The 20998-nt window shown below is 41.5% G+C and overlaps 4 protein-coding genes across 5 annotated transcripts; 1 reads left to right on the top strand and 3 right to left on the bottom strand.

Moving 5' to 3' along the window:
* Window positions 1-303: 303 nt before the first annotated feature.
* czib (CXXC motif containing zinc binding protein) lies at window positions 304-2350 on the bottom strand. The gene is made up of 8 exons (XM_085389245.1): window positions 2318-2350; window positions 2148-2231; window positions 1894-1950; window positions 1689-1770; window positions 1574-1605; window positions 1416-1493; window positions 875-940; window positions 304-637 (listed from the first exon to the last, which is right to left on the bottom strand). Exons 1-8 carry the CDS (start codon window positions 2321-2323, stop codon window positions 560-562), a joined length of 483 nt encoding a protein of 160 aa, XP_085245371.1. The 5' UTR covers window positions 2324-2350; the 3' UTR covers window positions 304-559.
* Window positions 2351-2921: 571 nt separating this feature from the next.
* Window positions 2922-9541, bottom strand: uck2b (uridine-cytidine kinase 2b). 2 transcript variants are annotated; one of them, XR_014908469.1, is made up of 8 exons: window positions 9415-9541; window positions 7353-7512; window positions 6800-6896; window positions 6455-6597; window positions 6139-6236; window positions 5877-5925; window positions 4273-4359; window positions 4042-4181 (listed from the first exon to the last, which is right to left on the bottom strand). XR_014908469.1 is itself a non-coding variant. In XM_085389244.1 (7 exons), the coding sequence occupies exons 1-7, from the start codon at window positions 9517-9519 to the stop codon at window positions 4045-4047; spliced, it is 789 nt and encodes a 262-aa protein (XP_085245370.1). In that variant the 5' UTR covers window positions 9520-9541; the 3' UTR covers window positions 2922-4044. The 2 variants fall into 2 exon arrangements, 1 of the variants encoding a protein (XP_085245370.1); XM_085389244.1 differs by lacking the exon at window positions 4273-4359 and having other exon boundaries at window positions 2922-4181.
* A 267-nt stretch (window positions 9542-9808) lies between these two features.
* On the top strand, window positions 9809-17575 carry aldh9a1b (aldehyde dehydrogenase 9 family, member A1b). Its single transcript, XM_085390454.1, has 12 exons — window positions 9809-9924; window positions 10101-10319; window positions 11064-11209; window positions 11350-11479; window positions 11583-11717; window positions 13699-13895; window positions 14037-14177; window positions 14293-14481; window positions 14575-14662; window positions 14801-14942; window positions 15379-15491; window positions 15686-17575. The coding sequence occupies exons 2-12, from the start codon at window positions 10139-10141 to the stop codon at window positions 15778-15780; spliced, it is 1557 nt and encodes a 518-aa protein (XP_085246580.1). The 5' UTR covers window positions 9809-9924; window positions 10101-10138; the 3' UTR covers window positions 15781-17575.
* Window positions 17409-20941, bottom strand: zte38 (zebrafish testis-expressed 38). Its single transcript, XM_085390457.1, has 10 exons — window positions 19549-20941; window positions 19226-19370; window positions 18691-18754; window positions 18554-18590; window positions 18432-18452; window positions 18326-18352; window positions 18161-18228; window positions 17927-18075; window positions 17598-17830; window positions 17409-17481 (listed from the first exon to the last, which is right to left on the bottom strand). The coding sequence occupies exons 1-10, from the start codon at window positions 19597-19599 to the stop codon at window positions 17410-17412; spliced, it is 867 nt and encodes a 288-aa protein (XP_085246583.1). The 5' UTR covers window positions 19600-20941; the 3' UTR covers window position 17409.
* Window positions 20942-20998: the final 57 nt, after the last annotated feature.

Here is a 20998-nt window from a genome sequence, read left to right as displayed (position 1 = left end):
TGCTTGGGCTGCTGCCCCCGCGACCCGGCCCCGGATAAGCGGAAGAAAATGGATGGATGGGATGGATGTTTTTCAAGTAGAGTTGCGTCTTAATTTAATTCCCAAGGTTTAACGTTACTTGTCTTTTTATTTAACTCTGAAGTGAGTCATACATAATTATCTCTTAATTACACAAAATGTGTGGAGGACATTTCAAAGTGTATTCTCCATTAGCATCTTTAGCATATTATGTGACATACCTCATACTACACATCGTCAGTCTTGTATTGCTGTTTGAGGAGCAAAAGAAAAGAAAAACCTCAATTCAAAATGTTCATCCTTCATTTTTATTGAGGGACTGAAAAAAAAAACAACCAAAAAAAAAAACACCATCCTCTTAGCATGTTGATCAATCCAAGACACGCGTACAACAACCTGTTGCCTTAATCCGCACACCTTAATGTTCATCGTCAACCAAAGCGCCGATCACATCTCCGTGTCGAGGCATTCCCCGTCGCCAGGAATTGGGGCAGAGGAAGTTTTCCTGCAGTGTTCCTCTAAGGCTCAATGCATGGTGATATCAGCACTTGATGAACTGGTGTGTGACCTCATATATCCCCACAGACTCACTAATTTTCTCATCGTAGTCGGTCCAGTCCTGAAATGTTTTTGTTTTTAAAAACATGAGCGAGAGAAAGAACTGTAGGGATTATTTTCAGATAAAGTGCAGTGATTTTCACGAGTTCAGTGAAGATAAATGAAAGAGCGCACTACCACAGGAAATCAATCACATATCAGTGAATTGTATCCTGCTGTGCTAAACAAACAGCTGAAAGTCTGCTAAAGGTCAAGTTTACTTTCTCGCAGTGAGCGATTTAATTTCTCCTGTGCTTACTTTTTCTAGCAGGTTGATTTCAGGAAACGGCGTTCCAGACTCGGCTCCTTCTGCAGCAAAGCCAGCCTGGAGGAGGGTATTACAACAAGTCAAAGTCACGCCATTATCACAGTGTTACCTAGAACACACTACCAGATTGCATAGATAGCATCAGCTTCATTACATAACATAAAAGATAGAGCGAAAGAGGTTCTTGCAGGGTTGAACCCTGACACACTGTCACAGGCAAACAGCACTGGTGTGCTGGACATGTGCTCTACAAAGCAAGCCCAGATTTGGCCGATTACCCTCTCCAAATGTTTATGACATCAAATATTGTAACCTCAACTTTTTTTATTACATTGTTGTAATAAACGGGCAAAAAGGTGATCCATCAAAAACCTTTTTTCATACAGGATAAAAATGAACCGACATCAACTAACATCTGGATGACAGTTCTGGTGGAGAGTGGCTCTGGCTTCATGGATGATGACACAATCTGGGTTTTATCTCCTCCAGTTTATATGGACAGTTGTGGAAATAGGACAACAAAGATTCTCACTTGTGGCTGGAAATCAACGGGCTCCAGACCTCGACACTCGAACTGCACCATCGTCTTGAAGGTTTCGCTGTTCTCGGCCTTCAACCCAGCAGACACGACACAACATTAGAGAAAGAGAAACTGAAAAACCTGAGAACTGACCGTGGACGTTTGCTTACATTGTAAGGTGTGATTGTGTCTCCCAGAATATCTGTAAGGAAAAAGTTGACATTTCGTAAGCTTTTAACTCTGCAAATTAAGACAAGATGAGCCGGACGTCATGTCACGGCCTACCGATGGAATTTTCCCTGGAACAGAGTTTACACTTCTGCACCATGCTGGCGCTTCCTCGTCCTCCCTTGAGTGGCACACTCTCCTGTGAAGGCAAACACAAAGTACAGGTGGTATATTATATACGTGCAATTCTATAATAATAATAATAATAATAATAATAATAATAATGTTAAACTGAATAGAAAAATTGCCCTTTCTTCCTTACCACCAGAGTTACATACTGCCATTTATCTGGAATTTCTCCACAGTTTCCACACTTGAGCTAAATTTAAGGCAAAACAAACAAGAAACACATAAATGATCTTTTAAAAAATAATGTTTACATGTTTCATTATTTAGTGAGTATGTGTCAGCATTACACATGGTTAAATTAAGGAAATGATCAAAGATTAGCAGAGAGGAAAAGTGCATGATATTTTATTATGGATGAAAACAGTTTAGCATGTTAGCTTCTCATACCTTCAGGAACCAGCGGAAGTCGTCCCCCAATGGTCTAACATTGGTTACGTTCTCCAGGGTGGCTTTAAACTGCAGTCCAAATTTCTGCCGTGCACAGGACAGAATAGGTGGTTAAAACTAACATAATAACAGCAGAAATTACCCCTGAGACACGCAGCAGCAGTACGTACCACCATCTCGAAGCTTCCCCGCTGACAACTTCCTGGGGCATTCAGGACACCTCGTAAATTTTAACTTCCAAACCACTGACAGCTATTTTAAATTTTGCATTTTTTTCAGTTCATCTCAAAAACAATCATAACATAGAAATAAATAGTCGTTATAGGAATGAATGCACCATGCTTGCAGGTGACTAATAAACTAAAAATAAGTAATCTTTTATTACGTATCTGCTCATTTTGTTGCCTAAATGAGGCATTTCAGCTGTTTCTACTAAAACTTTGCATAAATCTCAATTACAAAATCTTTCGGCTCTGATGGCCGTCAGAATTTCTTCAGAACTATATCAAAAATAATATCAAAGTACATTTTAAATCACCAATGCTAAAGCAGGACGGACGTGCGCCATCTAGCGGATGTACCAAATACAACATGAACTGTTTCTCTGTGAAATGCATTTAAATTGGTAAAATAATCACAAAGCTACAAAAACCGCATCAGTTTATTAACCGTTCAAATATAAATCACCAAACAAATCATTATCAAGTCATCATACAGTACAAATCTTATGGTACAAATTATTAAATTAAGCACATTAAAAAATGGATCCAGCTGTTTGTTTTTTGTTTTTTTATTGTAACCTTTTCATAGTGGAAACTGCAAGTGTGAATACTTACTAGACATTTTAACCTGAGGCATCTTCACAGAGGCATTGTGGTGGATCTTGGTGGTTAATGGCCACACACCTGGGATAAGTGATATTGCTGTACCTGGCATTTCAAATCCATTGGTATCAACCTGAGTATATATACATGCCAGCTCGAACTCGACAACTTATTTGTCCATGTGAACGTGAGCAAATTGTAGAAGAGGGAGGAGTATAGAAAAGCAATTCACAGATTTGAACACTTTGCTCACAAACCAAAGTCTGTGCCATTGAAAACACAAGGATCTGTATAAGCTTCAGTCATTACACATGTGAGCCATTTAGACAGGAGAACTAACCCCATAATTAACAGTTGCACTAGACATAGTTATCAGAGCACTCAGTTGAACCCTCAGGCATTTGGCTTCATTGATCTGCTAGTCGTGTTATTCTGCACGTAGCAACTGGTACCGAAAAATAAAAAGAAATTGTGTTACAGGCATACAAAAGGTGCGGACACTACAATACACTTAACACAAACGAGAAAAACCAGGAACTGAATGAAAATTGTTGGAGACACTCCCAAGATTGTCAGTGCAAATCTAGCTAGAGTGCACCTGATTCATCACTTGTCTAACTTGCGTTCCTTTCAGAACACTAAACATGTCATCAGATTCCTCCTCCCCCCCCCCCCCGAGGGCTTCAAGTTTTATCAGACATAAGAAAAAAAAAAAAAAAAAGATTCCCCAATTTTATTCATTTACAGCATAAACTTTAACGGAGCAGCAGGGGATACATAAAAAGAAAGGAAGGGGAAAAAAGAGGCAGGGGTGAAATGCATGGGATCAATATTTAACCAATGGTCTCATCGCAACAAGAGCTCATCTTTACCCTCATGACAAAATAAAAATCAAATCCTTACAGTTACAATGAAATAACCAATAACATAAGAGTAGTCATGATATAATAAAAGGCATTTCAATTCTCTTTGCATTTCTTCTTCTTCTCCTCTTTTAAATACAGTGATGCCCACAGGCATTATTTACAACACCCCACACCCCTCTCCCTTCTGTGAAGAGAGGTGTGATGGGGTCAGTGAGGCCGACTGCTTGACTCGGAGGTCCGCCGCTGCCGTGGAGTGCTGTGGCCGTTCGTGCAGCCGTTGTGACGTTTGCTTGGTCCGCCGTTCAGAATGTCTTGGATGTGCTGTACTATCAAGTTGATGGCCACTGAAAGAGGAAATGGAAAGTTTGTTAAAGACCTTGAGATGCTGTGTGGCAGAGGTGTGTTATTTGTATCACTGGGGTCCGTTCTTCGTACCTCGATAAGTAAGTTAGCTGGATTTGATTGTTGACGATTTCGCGTGATCTCGGATCGTTCGGTTCTCCGAAGCTCATCCGGGACTTGCTGTCATAGCAACAGATCCGTAAGCGTAAACCTGCTCGGGAGCAGGTTTACTTTATGTAAACAAGATTAGATCGCGGCCACTCAGGTATGTCCGCTTCATGTATACGAAAGCAACAGCGATATTTTACCACTGTTTTACCATAAATAAATATTATCAATGTAACTAAAGATATTGCAGTACTTGATTCTTTTATTGATTTCATACAGATACATACAGGTCATTTCCTAAAAAAAGGGAAATGTACTATTAATCATTCTATTTCATGTATTTGATTATTTCAGATGTAAGTCATATGTTAGAGTAGTAATAGTAAATTACTTCGTGTAATCAAGATGAGAGACGACGGCTATAAAAGCGAAGGTGGATTTGGGAAGTCTGTCGCAGCCATGTCCTGTCCGTATACGCGACCAACCCATTGCGGAAGGTGCAAGATTGATAAGGAGAGTTCTCAGAATTCAGCGTATATTGCGGGATAGACAGGATCCTTTAGCTCAGCGCGACAGTGTGCTCATAGAGAGATATCGATTTTCCCGTGAGGATATTATTTACTTAACCAACTTGTTGACGAGGGGGTGCAGGACCACCACCTGTCTTTTGTTGCTCTGCCCTTTTCTTGGTTGCTGTTATAAACAAACAGATTATTCCAGGGTCTCATTCCAAGAGACTAAAAGCAATATAAGTGATAAATATTACCATTCTGTAGAATATTCTTATATTTCACTTTTACTTGTTCCCATGTTCTAGTGGGTCCTGTTGTGGCTCTAATGTGAAAGAGGATATAATGTAATATAATATAATAAATTTACCCTACCGCCTACTGGTGTTGGCCAGAGGGGCCGATGGCGCGATATGGCAGCCTCGCTTCTGTCAGTCTGCCCCAGGGCAGCTGTGGCTACAACCGTAGCTGCCTCCACCAGTGTGTGAATGTGAGAGTGAATGAATAGCGGCATTGTAAAGCGCTTTGGGTGCCTTGAAAAGCGCTATATAAATCCAATCCATTATTATTGTTATTATTATTAAATTACTTACGAGTTTAATTTGTCAGCAACTTTCTGCCAGCCCTCTCTCCTTGCTTTTGCAGCCTTTGCAGTGTTCCCTTGCGTTTTAACTAAACTCTGAAACTCCTGAAATCCCTCAATCAAGAGTTCTTGCTCTGCTGCCGAAAAATACCGAGCGCGCTCCTTCGACATTTTCGCCGACCAATCAAAGGGTTGCCGATCAATGTTTCTACTATCGATGCGTAGCCCCTGTTAAGCCACCCAGTGATCTCACATTACTCCATCCAGCTGTACTAATCGTCAACAACAGGTGTGTTCGGAGAACCGGAATAGCAAGCTCAAAGTTAGCGCGATGATTTGATCTTGGATGTAGTAAGCGAGGTACGAAGAACGGACCCCTGGAGCGCGAACATGTTTGTTTTGCCTCGCACGGGCAAACTCAAGCACAATCCAAAGGACAAGTTAAACACGTTAGTTATTTGTAGGTTAAGATGTCACGATAATCACTGAGGCCTCACCAAGATTATCTGCTCCTCGTGGAATAATGACATCTGCATACTTCTTCGTCTGGTAGAAATAAGAAATGTTCTTATGATTAAATACAGCAGCTCAAAAACATTATAATATGGAACAATTCTTTATTCTAAACAAGTACAAGCACACAGCGCTCTCTAGTGGGCAAATATTTCTTGTTACCAAAAAAATAATTGCCTGTATCAGTGTTAAAACTAGAATGGTGTCAGTCCTGGTTTAGTGTCTCAACAAGACAGGAGCACTCACAGGTAAACAGAACTCCTCGAAGGCCGGCTTCACAAAAGTGATGTACTGACTGAGCACTTGCTCCAGGTCTCTGCCACGTTCACTGATGTCTCTCAGAACTGAAATAGAGACATGTTTTACATTTAGACATGAAAAACAAAAGTACACCAATGTAAAAAAAGAAACAAGAAACAGAAACACAACACACACACACACACACACTATGTGATGATAACAGACTGTCCAAATGTACTTTTGAAAACCAAAAGCACTTTAACAGTGCACTTAAGTGACAATCGTTACACTAGTGAGTAGCAACCCAAATCACGCTATACACCTCGACGCGACAGCCGTGTGTCGGGATCTGTGTCAACAAACAGCTTCATCTGGAACAGATCTCTGATTTCCTGCGAGTAGAACATGAGGATGCCCTCAAACAGGACCACATCAGCCGGATACACCATAACAAACTCGTCTTTCCTGGAACACACAGAAAGGTGCCTCTTCTCTGTGAGCGACTGCATTTACACGCGTGTCAAAACAAATTTAAGCATATTACACAATCGAAGTTACACATCAAATGCTTTATTTGTTTAACTGCATAAAGCCTCTGTTGTGCTTCTATGATCACATGATGAATTGTGGCCAAATTAAACAGCATGGTAAACAAAGAGGCACTCACCTGGAATGAGTGACAAAGTCATAAACTGGGATCTGGACAGTTTTCCCCTGAAGGATCTGTCTCAGTGTTTGTATGATCAGCTCGCTGTCAAAGGCATCTGAGGTCAAGAAAGGGAAAACCGAAAAATGCTCAGTTACAATTGGTCACACTTAACCTCCATCACTACAGCTCAATGTGCACCCACAGACACGTGGCACCGCTCCCCGCACGTTTGGTAACCCAGGAATCGCTTTCGTATAACATGTGTTGTGTTCAGTCTGAGCCTGGCAGCAGCTGCCTGAGGACGGCTTGCTGATGGTGCAGATTTAAAATCAGCCCAGAAAGGAAGCGAGGGTGAAAAGCCTGACTCCAAAAATGGACTCCAAAAGTTCTATGTATTGCTGCCACTGTTAGGTGTCATTTAACATATTTTATCCTCCAATTGTTTAACCGTAATCCACTTTGGACTGCATGTGCACATGAAAGATGCCATTTAGTTAATACAATAAGCCAGGTAAAATGACCTAGCCACTAAAACCTGTAACATGTAGCAAAGATTTAACGTGCATCATACCTGGATGATCAAAGTTAAACTGGCCCTTGAGTGCCTTGGCTTTCTGCTCAGGAGTCAGCACCTTGTAAAAGCTGTCCTGGCTGAGGATCGCCACCTGCCGCTGATGGTGGTCAATCTTGTTCTGTCCCAGGAGCTCCATGATCTTCTCACACACAGACGACTGTGGAAATGATCAAGAACATGACTGTCAGGAGAGTGCACCAATAGGACTACTGAATACCAGTATCGGCCAAACATCAGCATGCTACATCCCATGTGGGCTAAATATCAACCCACATAGATTAAGATTTTAACCTAGAAATAATCTGGGTGAGTAAACATCCTGCATCACATTTGCAAACTGCTATAGGCAAACTGCCCTGTGGCCAACCTTTTTTGTCCTCACTGACCTCCCAAACTAAAAGAATCTCATGCCCAATGCTGACAGGGCATTCCCCCACTGCCTGAGGCTCTGCTTCCTTTTGTACCCATTACACTGTGCTACAACGAATTTAAACAGCTTCACACCAGAGCTGGAAGCTTGGGTCAACGCCCTCAAATGGGGTAGTTTCTGATAAAATGGACAAACTTTGAATGTACCCTTGAGCCACCCCAGTGACACAGCATCACTTTGAAGCTCTAACTTCTAAGTTTAGCCCTCTTGGAGAAATTCAAAATAAACTTTTTAAATACACTAAAGGGAAGACGTTTTACTTTTAAATATTAAGGGTATGTATATAATTTTATAATTATTTTTTTTAGTATTAATGTTTGTTTTTTTTAAAGAAAAATCATATTCATTATTTTGTTGCCATTACAGGCAGGGGGAGACCTTCAGCAGTAAGGCTAATGAATATGAAACAAAACTGGTATGTCTTCTAAATATACCAAACGCGGAACATGACATCACTCACACCCCGAGCAGCGTCAAACCGGAAACTGACAGGAAAACACTGACATAATGCCAATAACAGATGATACGGTTTAAAGAGCCAGAAAGAGGGCCCAAAGGAGATGAATGTACGACGGGATCACAACAAAGCCGCGAAAAGTAACATTCACCACCAATTTAGTATTGTTTACCTTGACTAACCGTCGCATTTAGCTAGTCTGTTATGTGAACTTTGATCACTGGTTTAATTCAAGGGGAGTTTTTTTCCCCAGCCGCCCACGGTTTAAAAAAAAAAACAAAAAAAAAAAACCCTAAAATTCATAACAAAGAAATGTGACGACGTGTTTGGAGAAATAGCCACGTCTGTGTTTAAGAGTCAGCGCCACCGTGTGCGCTGGCAAGTTTAGCTCTGCCCACGCGCGTGCTTCTTTGTGCGAGGCTTTTAATGCAACTCGGTCAAATTAAAATAGAATACAATAAGCTAAGCTAATACTTCTTGAATCGACGTGTGTGTGTGTGTGTGTGTGTATATATATATATATAATTTTTTTGTTTTTTTTTGTTAAAAAGGCATCTAAGGTTTCACATATTAAGGAGAGATGAGCGACATCTTTTTCCACAGTGATTTCCACAATGGGTTCAGTATATTATTATCCAGTAAGCCACCATGTAGGTTACCGTTATTTAACGTTAGCAGTTATCCCGGGTCAAAGGGGGAAAAATCTGACGTCAAACAACTATCAATTTAACGCTGCTAAAATATTATTCATTTGACAGATATGTGGCTCACACTGTTTACAAACACAGCCCACCTAGCTTAGAGTTAGGTTAGCACTAGCTATTGTCTTAGATCTCCCTGCACTGCTAGCATGTGATGGAATTTATCGTTAGCTCGGGGGCTAACTAAGCTAACATTATTACCATCCATTGTCATTTTAGTTTATCATTATCATTATTATTTCCGTCACAAAAAAGAAGAATATTGGACCAACTAAAGTCAGCGTTCAGCACCACAGACAGAGCACCAGTGCGCTAAACTATTGTGAACTGTCAATCAAGCCTCACTGCTGCGTCGCTGAAGCCACGCGGTCAGCCGGCGAACTCAGCTGCGAGCATCAGCCGTCAATTAACTCAAAATTCTCAACGTGTCACTACGTGAAACCCGTCAAATTAGCTCACTAGAACGCTAACCTTGCCGCTGGCAGTGCCACCGGAGACACCGATGAGGAAAGGTTGCCGAACAACCTGGGTGTTCTCGCCGCGGTCCCCTAAATGTGTCTCACTGTCTCCAGCCATACTTGTAATGTGCTCCTCCAGCCGCTGAGCTGGAACGTCGTTATGATGTAGCTCCTCCCACAACGCTGCCCTTTATTTTAAACAACTGCAATTTTAATTATATATTTTTATTTGCTTGTATTTATTAAGAAAGTTTTACAGCCATGCAATAGTTACTGACGTTTAATTATGTTTAACATATGAGAGTATATTCGTAAAGCCGCTTTAAGTGATCGACAGTGAAACTATCCAATCGTATAGTACGTTCAGACGCCACTGGCCTGTTAGCGCCGATTGGCTTTCGGCTGCAATTTGGCCCGCCCCTTGGTGAATCGTCAGAAAAGTACCGTTGTAATGGCAACTAAACACGATATTCTCAATTGAGTTGAGATTGGACTCTTCGAAAACAAATTAAACGTCTTATAGGTATGTTTTCTCAAAACTTAAATCCAATAATGACATTTTAAAAGTGACAGTAAAGTGAAAGAGTCGTTAGCACATAACTGTTTGGCGGAGTTGCTTGTAATCGAGTCAGAGTCCTTTTTAGATTTTCCAGCGTTATCGGTATAGTGACGTTAACCCGCATACTGCATGTTTTACAGTCATCAGTGACACTTGAAGCTACGGGACGAGCTCCAATATGCTCCGGAGACTCGCTAGTCTCCCTCTGCGGCGCCCTGCAGCTGCTCTTCTGGCTGCTGGAGTGAGGTGCATCTCCTCCGGCTCGGTGGAGATCACCCTCCCGCTTAACTTCTGGGCTGGGAAGAGGAGGACAGGCCCTGAGAAATGCAGCAAGGACATTGTTTACGAACCTGCAACCGGTAAAACACACAGCTCGTAAATACTGAAAAAAAAGTACTGACCCTGCCTTATCACCGGACTTTGGCCATTGCTGTGTGAATATGTATGTCTGGTAATCTTTAGTAGGGGAAAATGATTTCAACGTTACTTTCTGAATGATTAAAGTCTTTTTGTCAAATACACCTCTAAACTTGGTAACTAGTTTTTCAATAAAAGTAAACTTTCTACACATGTTGATTGATATACTGTATCCAGTTAGTCACTGCTATAGACCAGCAGTCCTGTATGGACAGTGTTATCTCTGCACAGCTTCATTGGAGCAGAACCAAGACATGAGAGCACATCATTATCAGTTAATGATGCCTGATAGTCAGCCTGCTGCTCCGTGCATTACACATTTTTAGTCCAATTATATTCTGATGCTCTTTGAGGCCCGGTCCCTGTTTTTAATTCAACTCTCTTAACTCCATCTGAGCCAGCACAGAGCCTGCATGCAGCCCCACCCTTTATGCATGGTGCTCTTTATCTAATCACAGTTACCATCACTGAAAATGACATTTCCAGCTCTAAAGTGTAAGCGAGCCACAAAATTCACAGCACAGTTGCCTGTAGCTGCTGTAGGCCGATAATTATTTTTCCTTCTCATCAAAGAACGACTGGAATCATAGAGATGACTGTGCCAAATGGAAACTGTGTGCAACCTGTTGTTTTCATGAAAGTCCGCCTACTTGGACGCTTGAGCTATCTTACATTCCATGTTGTAGGCCGTGTCCTGTGCCAGTTGGAGCCTTGTGGTGCTGTGGAGGTGGATCAAGCTGTGAAGGCTGCCAAACTGGCTTTCGGTTATTGGAGCAAAATGTCGGGGATGGAGAGGGCAAGGGTCATGATAGAAGCTGCACATATAATTGAGGTGTTTGTTGTTTATATGTTTTTGTTTTGTTTTTTAGAATGAAGAACAGCTCAACAAAGTTGTTGTTATATCTTGCAAAAGGAAGATCTCATGAGTCATCTAATATATTAGATTGCATATGCCCTGATTTTAATGCACAGAGCAAAAGAGAGGAAATAGCTGAAATGGAGGTGGTCAATAATGGGAAGTCCATCACAGAGGCCCGTCTGGATGTGGACTCTGCCAGACTGTGTATAGAGTACTATGCAGGACTGGCCAGCACTTTAGCAGGTTGGTATAGCTATCGTATATTTTTGCCATATTTATATGGCTTTATAAATGTCACGTCAGCCTTTGTTTTACCTTGTCAATGCTTCTGTTTTCCTTTATCAAGGCCAGCATGTCCAGTTGCCTGGGGGATCCTTTGCATACACTCGCAGAGAGCCGCTGGGAGTCTGTGTTGGCATCGGTGCTTGGAATTATCCCTTTCAGATCGCTGCCTGGAAGTCTGCTCCAGCCCTGGCCTGCGGTATGGGTTTCTTCCACGACCAAAACACCAGTGGCCTTTGTTGGTTTGCTACATTTAAGAAAATCTCTTTAAACTCCTGGAAAATGAATCAGTACATTTTCTTAAGAAGTTAGACTGTTTTAAATGCACTTTAGAACAGCACGCAGCAACACTACATATGAGCGGGCGGAGGGAGGTTTGGGGTCCTCACTCACTCCCGTTCTGTTAACCTTCGGGGCTGGGGGGCTGGGAGAAGGTGCTGGCCGTCAGATTGGGGTCTGGGATGCGGGGTCTCTCTCTCTCTACTGCACATAAGGAGGCGGTCTGCTTTGCTCCACCCCAGAGAGAAGGGTTACATTTCCTTGGTCCGGGTATGGTTTGCCCCTCTGGGGGCAGGGGTACCCGGACCTGGGATATAGAGTATGTTTGGGGAGTGTGAATGTGTGTACAGTGTCTATTTGTGTCTGTCCCCACGTCGGATGAGTGCCGAGTATTTGATTGTGTATATGGGGGTGGGAATGCACGTTTGTGTCTGCGTGCGCCTGTTCATCTGTGTCTATATGTCAGCTTGGGTCTTAGACTCCACCTCTCTGGGAACATCTCAGGCTCTCCGAGGTATGGAGGCCTATCTCCCCTCACCACACTCCCTACCAGTGGCTGATGCCCTCAGACGATGGTGGTTCTTGGTGTCTGGGGCTAGGCGCTCATGTATGTACCGACTCACTCCTGGTGTCCGATTGGCGGGGCCTGGCGCCTGTGGCCCAGCTGGGCCCCTTCCAGGGGGTGGGGTGCCCTCAGGTCTCTGGCATCTGGGCCTGAGGCTCGGTCCTCTCTGGCACAGCTGGCTGCCAGCAGAGCCCACGGGCACGTCACTGCAACCCCCTCTGGCCTTTGCTCCGTGACCTCTTGTTTGGGGCTCTCCTCAGCTCTTCCCAGGAGGGTGGCGCGGTTGCCCCTGTGGTGCTCTTCCTTGGGTCCTCGTACTCTGGGGCCTCTGGATGTCTGGGGCCTGGATCTCCTCCATACCTGCTTCATGCCCTGGGGGACGGGGCTGTGGCTCCCCACACTCCCTAGCAGATCGTTACATGGAGAAACCTTTTGAATACAAGCGTGCTGATCCACACAGGTGTGCACACAGGTGTACACACGGGTGTTCACAAACACAAACTACACCTTTCTTGGCTGCTACCTCAAAGCACATTGTGCACTGTCGATCTTGTGTACTGCACAATAGCATGTAATATTTAGTATCTACTGTTATCTACTATTAGCTAGTTTATTGTGATGGTGGTGTATTTATTATGTTGCTCTGTTTTGTTCGTTTTCTCTTCTGTTTTTTTTTTGTTTTGTTTTTTTTTATCTCCATACAGGTGATCCAGGTGTTTTGTTTGGTTTTCCTTTTTTTTTTTCTTCCCCCCTTTCTCACCATCTCTTCTCCCCTCTATTTTTCTTTCTCTCCCTCTCTTTCTTTCATTCTCTCTCCCTGTCCTATCCCCCAGTCATGTCTGTCCCGTCTGTAACAACCAAAAATAAAATAAAATAAATACATAATTATAATAAAGGTCAATCAAATGGACCAATATGGCAAGGCCATGATGATCCACTTGGTAAAGTAAATCCGCTTGGCATCTTTCTTGGCCTTCAGACAACAATTCTCACGGCTAAAGATCCAAATGGGACAGGCAAAAAAAAAAAGAAGTTAGACTGTGGGGTGAGGAAAGGGCATCTGAAGTTAGGATAACTGCACGTTCTAGCAAATGAACAGCAAGACTATGTTTTGTAAGGTCACTTGACATAAACTGCTGCGCTACTAAAACTAAAATGTGGGCGTTACCATCTTTAAATGTCAGCAATTCATTTGAGCACAAAACAGTTCAGAAAATAATTACAGCATTTCACCTTTAGATAGCATTCCACAGAGACTGATACAACTGAATGTGCAGACTTATTAAAAGAATTCAAACAATCCATGTTTTTCTTTGTCATCTTTTCTCCATATTAGGTAACTCCATGGTGTTTAAACCGTCACCGGTGACACCTGTGACAGCAGTCATGCTGGCAGAGATCTACGCCAAAGCCGGAGTTCCAGAGGGGCTCTTCAATGTGGTCCAGGGGGGCCAGGAAACTGGCAGCCTCCTGTGTCAACACCCTGATGTTGCTAAGGTGTCTTTTACTGGTAGTGTGCCCACAGGACAGAAAGTACGTGGTATTTTAGACTTCTTGTGACTAGGACATTTAATAGTAAACAATTGGGATTTGTAAATGTCGTGGTAACGATGCCGACGTCTTCTTTATATGTCCTAATAACTGGATGTTTTTCCATTTGCTTTTGTGCCACAGATCATGGAGATGGCATCTAAGGGGGTCAAACCAGTGACTTTGGAGCTTGGAGGAAAATCTCCACTGCTCATATTTAAGGACAGTGATCTGGAGAACGCTGTGAGGGGAGCTCTCATGGCCAACTTCCTGTCTCAAGGCCAGGTAGTGTATCTTTTTTTTCATATGCTGTTATATTTTACCATCACTCTATGGTTCAGCTTGTGTCTGGTTCACATTGAAGCCTGTTACTTGATAGTGTTGTATATCTGCATCACAGGTGTGCAGCAATGGTACGAGGGTCTTTGTTCAGAAGGATATTCTGCCTGAGTTTGTGAAGGAGGTGGTAAAGAGGACCCAAGCGATCGAAATAGGAGACCCTCTTTTAGAGAGCACCAGAATGGGGGCACTGGTCAGCCACCCACATCTGGATAAAGTCCTGTCTTTTGTTGATCGAGCAAAAAAAGAGGTAAGACTCGTTCAAGGAGTTCTTTTTATTTTGTCAGGTGTACACCAGTAGGATTATGTGCAGGAACTTCAACTTGGATTGCATTGTTACTAGGGCGCTACAGTGTTGTGTGGGGGTGAATCTTATGTCCCATCTGATCCCAAGCTCAGAGGAGGATACTACATGACACCATGCGTATTAGGTAGACCTTCTATAAAATACTCTATTTTTGCATTTTGTTACGGTGCTGGAAACTATCTCCCCCTACTAAATTTAACTGCAACACCACAAGTTTTCTGAAGTCAGTGGATTGAAATCCTTTAATTTTACCCCTTCATAGGTAACTGCACTGATGACATGACCTGTGTGAAGGAGGAGATCTTTGGTCCAGTCATGTCTGTGCTACCCTTTGAGACAGAAGACGAGGTGCTGCAGAGGGCTAATGACACTTCACTGGGTCTGGCTGCAGGTGTTTTCACCAGGTTGGTTTGTTATATGTGCAAATTCTCTTCTTCTTTTTTTTAAACCACATTTAAAGCTACAAACTAACCAGTAATTGAAGTCACTTAATCTGAGTCCCAGTGTATCACATACACATATAACACATACAATTCCCTAATCCCTCAAACAAAGTCATCTACACTCAGTGGGTCCCTTCTTTCCCATGCTTCAGCTCTCCAGCATGTTTCATGTAGTTGTTTGTTCATGTGGTTGTTTTGGCGAAACCTTGCTGACAAACAACCAAAAGATCGCGCATGTCAGCCTCTTATTTTGCTTTGGTGTCTGAATTTATTTATTTTAAATTTGTCTTGATGCATTATCAATTATCCAGGTAAGTAAATCTCCAAAAGTTGATTCTGTTCATGAACAGAATCAACTTTTGGAGATTTTAAATTTGCTTTTATGCGTGTTCTGCAGGGACGTGAGGCGAGCCCATAGAGTGGTTGAACATCTAAAGGCAGGCTCCTGTTTTATCAACAACTACAACATTACTCCTGTGGAGGTGCCTTTTGGGGGTTTCAAAATGTCAGGTACACTCTCGTTTTCAAGCTGGCCAAGAGCTAAATGTGAACGGCATATCATTACTTTGTTTTGTTTTTTTATTAATCAAACTCATAAGTAATTAACTGAATAACTCAGATCAGTTCTATACCTGGAAAAATGCATCATCTGACAACTACAGTAAGTAAAGTGGGCGTGCATTTGTGACCCTTATGTTCCCCAGGCATAGGGCGGGAGAACGGCCAGGTGACGATCGAGTTTTACTCCCAACTGAAGACTGTGTTTGTGGAGATGGGCGATGTAGACAGCCTCTTCTAGACCACCCAGCCACAGCAAGCCAGAGCTGTGCACTGAGACAGAGACTCTAGATCAGGAAATCTCTCTCAGTCAAGGAAAAACTATCAACTGTTTGTGCTCCAAATAACAACTAACAGTCAAATCATCCACACTTTTTTTCTAATTTACAGGAAAATATAACACATTGTAGGCACTAAAACTGCATTCTGAACCAATTCAATCTAATTCAAGCTCTTAGCTTTGTGATTAAAATCTAAATCTTGACTGATTTTAGCTACTTGAGTGCGAATGAGTTTCATATTGAGTTTCGTGCTTGGTTACCTTTTTTGGCCATTTATGTAAATGAGATGATTCTCAACGTATTTTACGCATTTGCACAACAATGTTTACAATCAAGCTTTATTTTATAAACTATACACATGAAACTATTTTTGTACACTTAAATGAAAACCTGAGTACTTTTATATGAATTATGAATGATATAGCGTGTCGTGTGAAATAAAACTGCAACAGCAATGTCTGGGTAGAGTGAACTATCAAAGGAACCTGTCTAACACATTTGATAATAACATGAATTGTACAATAACGTCATACTAAAATTAACAGGTTGTTCACACGTCTTTTGTCTTGTTGGTTAGATTCTTCTTTTCTTTCTTGCAAGATTTCTGGCAGCTGCAGTCCTCTAAGACAGACAAAAAAGTAAACAGTTGGAAAATTAATAATTATTATTAATTAAGCTCAAATATGTTATTTCTTAGATTTTGTTACAGTCTAGTACCACTGTACCTTTGCCATGGGTCGCCTTGGTTTCTTAAACTGTGCAGACTCTGTTTAGAGGAAAGTCAGCAGTGTAAGTCTTTTGTTCAATTTTATGTTTTGTTTTGTTTTAGGGTGAGGGTTTAAACAGCAGCAGCACATCCAGGGTAGGCGATCAGTTTTCCCAAGAGGAACACATGCGAAAGTGGGACTGTTGTGGAGGGCTGCATCTATTATGTGAACTTAATCCTGCTCAATATAGATTTTATCTGCCTTTCACAACAGCCCAAAGTTCTACAACAGAGTATTTGCGCCACATTAACAAAAAGAATATTATTCACTTTGAGAATAAAGTTGAAATGTGAAGATACAGGCTGTTGTTTCAAGCTAAACAACTCCCACGGCTGCTATACCCGATGCCCAAAAATGCCTTTGTAGTGGAGTTGGTGAAAAAACATTATCAGCTGTCTTACTGTGGCTTATGACACAGCATACGTCCTCTTTAATGCGAGAATGTGTAACCATTGATATCCTTGCATTTCTAACTTGACAGGCATGTCATTTTGCATAAATCCAGACAACTTTTCTGAGTTTGTGTGGTTTTTCCTTTGATCAGATGAGGCTTTCTGCACCATCTCTTCAACGTCCTCATACCCATCAGCACACTGTGTTTATGTGCTAAAAGAGAAATAATTTCCTTGCTGTTAAAACCAGTTCTGAAGTATGATTTCAGTCATTCATCAACACAAGGCATTTCGCAGAGTGTAGCAGCTGTGGCAGACTTGAAACAACAGCTTTAATCAGCTTTGTACTCTCAAAATGAATATTTTTTTCTTAATATAGCCCCCAATACTCCTTTGTACAGTTCTCATGTGGCTTCTTGGGAAATATGGATCACCCAGCCCTGATAGACTCACCGTCTTCAGAAGGCAGATCCTCTCCTTCATATATTTTCTTGGGAGGATTCTGTAACCAAGTGTTTAAGAATATTATGATAAACTGCCTGTTGCATTTGTAAACAGGATTGAGACTGTTATAAAGATATCATCCAGTACTTAAACAGTCCCCTTTCTGTAGCCTACCTTCTCAATTTCCTTCTCTGGAAAAGCCCCCTGAGAAACCTGCTTAGTCTCCCCCAAATGATTTCCTTTCTGAAGTTTCTCCACCCGATCCTGTTCTGCTGACACAGCTATTTTCAAGGTGTGAAAGGGCGTCTCCACCTCACCAACCCTGAAGTTCACGGCCACGCCTTCAAACCACAGACTGTCACATTCGCCCTCCTTGAAACCAGGCGGCTGGTAGTCAGCAGGGGTGACTTTGAAAGAAGAGCACAGTATAATATTTTTAGTTTTTAGTAGGAAAATTCTAGTCTAAAAGACACAAGGATATTCATTAAAAGTAAGTATCCTACTCTCATCATAGTAGTAGAGCTTCATGGTCAGGTAGACGTTGCTGGGGAGGACGTCCAGGTTCTGCATAAGCAGAAAGAGCTTCCTGATGAGAAGCACCAAAGCCTTTTTGGTGTCGTCCATGGTCACTTGCATCTTTATACCGTTGTTCCTATGGTTGCACAGAGGTTATATCAGCTTCAGCCAGTCAGCTGGGTAGGGCTCAGTCTGTGTGGCATGCTTAAACTTATTCCTACCTGAGTATGTCCATCTCTGGTCCCTTTGCACTGTATCTGAATTTGAAGTGGTAGGACTCAATTATCCGCTGCAAAGTAAGACAATGATTCATACGTTTTTTTATCATTTCCGATCAGGCCACATGCTGCTGTAATTTGAATATTCAGTAATTTAACAGAACTTACATTGGGTTCATCAGGATCAGCGCAGACCTGGATTGTAACAATCGTAAGTTTTAGACATGTCTATGTAACCGGGAAATTGTCTCTTTCATGTTACATATACACTTACCCCAATGAACACAAGCTGGAGCTGTCCAGAGAATAACATACAAAATAATAAAATTAACAAAAATATTAACGGCACCGCACATTATTACATATTTCAACAGTTGAACAATAGGCTCGACTTACATATTGTTTCTCTAATGCATCGAAACAGCCCATCAACCTGAACAAAACAAATAAGGACACTTGCAAATATTAACCAGGGTAATAAAACTCTCCTTCTATACATTTTCTTAGCATTAAAGCAGGGATTTTATATTTACCATTTCACAATTTTGGCTGCACCAGGAGTGTTGCAGTTTTCACGCAAGATTTTGATGCAAAAATCTGGCAAAACAACAAAAAGAAAACAGCCTTTTATAGTCAGTGAATAAAAGTAGTAAGACAGAGATTTGTTGGCTTCACATTGATGATTTGAATCTCTGGTAACACCACATCCCAAAAATGCTCTTTAGAGGCCACTGGAATACAGTGAACTCATTGTTATGTACGAGTTTGAAATTATTTGAGTTTTGTGGTAGGAACATACGTCAGAGACTATACTAAAGTAAGCTGTGTCATTTAAATTTAGCACACTTTGAGGGATTTAAGAGGCCCAAACAATAATACAAGGGAGGACGGATCCATGCTTTCATATTGTTGAAGCTAAATTCTGAACCTACCACCTGAAATTATCAGACCAGGAAACGTTTTTAATTGAATAGGTGTATTTTACCTTATGAAGCATCCAGTAAGTGTACATTTTTTCACCGAATACTGATTTTATTAAACTCCTAGCTAGTTTCTCTGAATGTTCACCTTCCAGATATCTGGATCTGTAGGCATCCTCTGGAAAAATACCCCTGAGATAGGTGATAGAGGAGACAGCCACGACCATCATCCTTTTCACAAAGAGTAAAGACTCCTGCGCAGATTTAAAGTCGTTCGGGAATAACTCCGTCCACTTTAAATAAAAGAAAAGAAAGGAGAAAACATATTCACAGTCATATCATGGCCACAAGATGTCGCCATTGACTGCCTTAAACATCTTCCAGCACAGATCCGTTAAACAGGAACTTAGAAATACAAACATTGAGTAAATAACACCTAAAATATGGCATTTTTATGTAGTGAATTCAAACCTCGGCAGTTTCCTCCTTATTTTTCTTCATGCACATCTTCCCAGCTGCCATTTTCTCCTTCTTTCCTTTGGCCGGAGGTTAGCTAGGTGGTACTACTAATCAATAAACGAGCTAGCAAGATAAACAAACAATATTAAATTTCGCCAAAGTATTCTTCTTAACAAAGCTCTTATGCGATTTTGGTTGTTGTTTCGGGAAGCTTATTACCACGGTGAGCAGGTAAGAAAGGAGTTATTAAATAATTAGCCGTGACCAGGCAGGTGTGGGGGGGGGGGGGGAGCGCTAGCAATTTCCCGCCCAAAACATGGCGCATGGCCTGTATTTATACAGCGCTTTACTAGTCCCTAAGGACCCCAAAGCGCTCTACATATCCAGTCATCCACCCATTCACACACACATTCACACACTGGTGATGGCTAGCTACACTGTAGCCACAGCCACCCTGGGGCGCACTGACAGTATTGGTATTGGTCCAGTTACTGACTGTATTGGTCCAGTTTTTCTTAACTTCGTAGGAAAGCAACAAGGTCAGGGAAACTGACCTTACTTTAAAATATAGGAATAAAAAAATTGTTAAACCATAAAAAAAGTTTTTAATTTTTCAAATTCTTCACAAATAATAGGTTTACATAGGTCTATTTCTTCGAGTCAAATACATTAAGACCAGACCAGGGGCGGCAGAACTGGCCTGTAAAGGTTCCAGTCCAACCCACTGGAATGTTCTGGAAAATGTGAAGGAGGACATAGATGTATTTTTAACTGTATTGTTAAAGGTTTTACAGCTGTTATTACTGATAAAGACCTCTCCTGTGGTCATTCATACTATGCTAAAGTAATAAGTGATACACAAACAATTAAAAAAAAAACAAAAAAAAACCCCCAGAAAATATCCCGTTTGTATGATGTAATTTCACAATGGCTCCTTGCAAGAAAAAAAGACATTTTCTGTGAATTATAAACTACTTTTCTGGGTAAAACTGAGACACACTGTTGAAAATGCAATTATTTTTCTTATATAAAGTGGGGTTAAAAATGTAGTCATAGTGGGTTCACCGTATATAAATGGGCTGTATGTAGCCCACGATGTATGAGTTTGACATCCCCGATGTAGACCAGTAGGCATGGCCATTACAGGCACTTTCTTTTTGCCAGCTTTACATTAACTGGATAAGTATGGTGTAACAATTATAAATAATAATTATATCCTTGTGTCTTTTAGACTAGCAAAAAAAGAATATGTAATAGAGAAGTTCAGTGAATCCAAAACACTTAGCCTAAACATAGCATTGATTTCACTACTTTTTCATCCCTTGACAAATTCAAAGTGTCTGCTGTGAGGTCTGTTGAAAGAAAAAAATAGATTCATTGTTAACTTACACTGGCATTTTCAGTTGTTTGGACAGTTGGTGTTAAAGTTTGTGGATAAACTGTGTTGTAATCAAACAGCTAC

This window comes from Rhamphochromis longiceps, linkage group LG18 (assembly GCF_057381845.1).
Source record: "Rhamphochromis longiceps isolate RC_006_pf linkage group LG18, R_longiceps_female_GT1.1, whole genome shotgun sequence".
In the NCBI taxonomy this organism is placed as follows: Eukaryota; Metazoa; Chordata; class Actinopteri; order Cichliformes; family Cichlidae; genus Rhamphochromis; species Rhamphochromis longiceps.
This window is presented reverse-complemented; position numbering and strand designations above follow the sequence as displayed.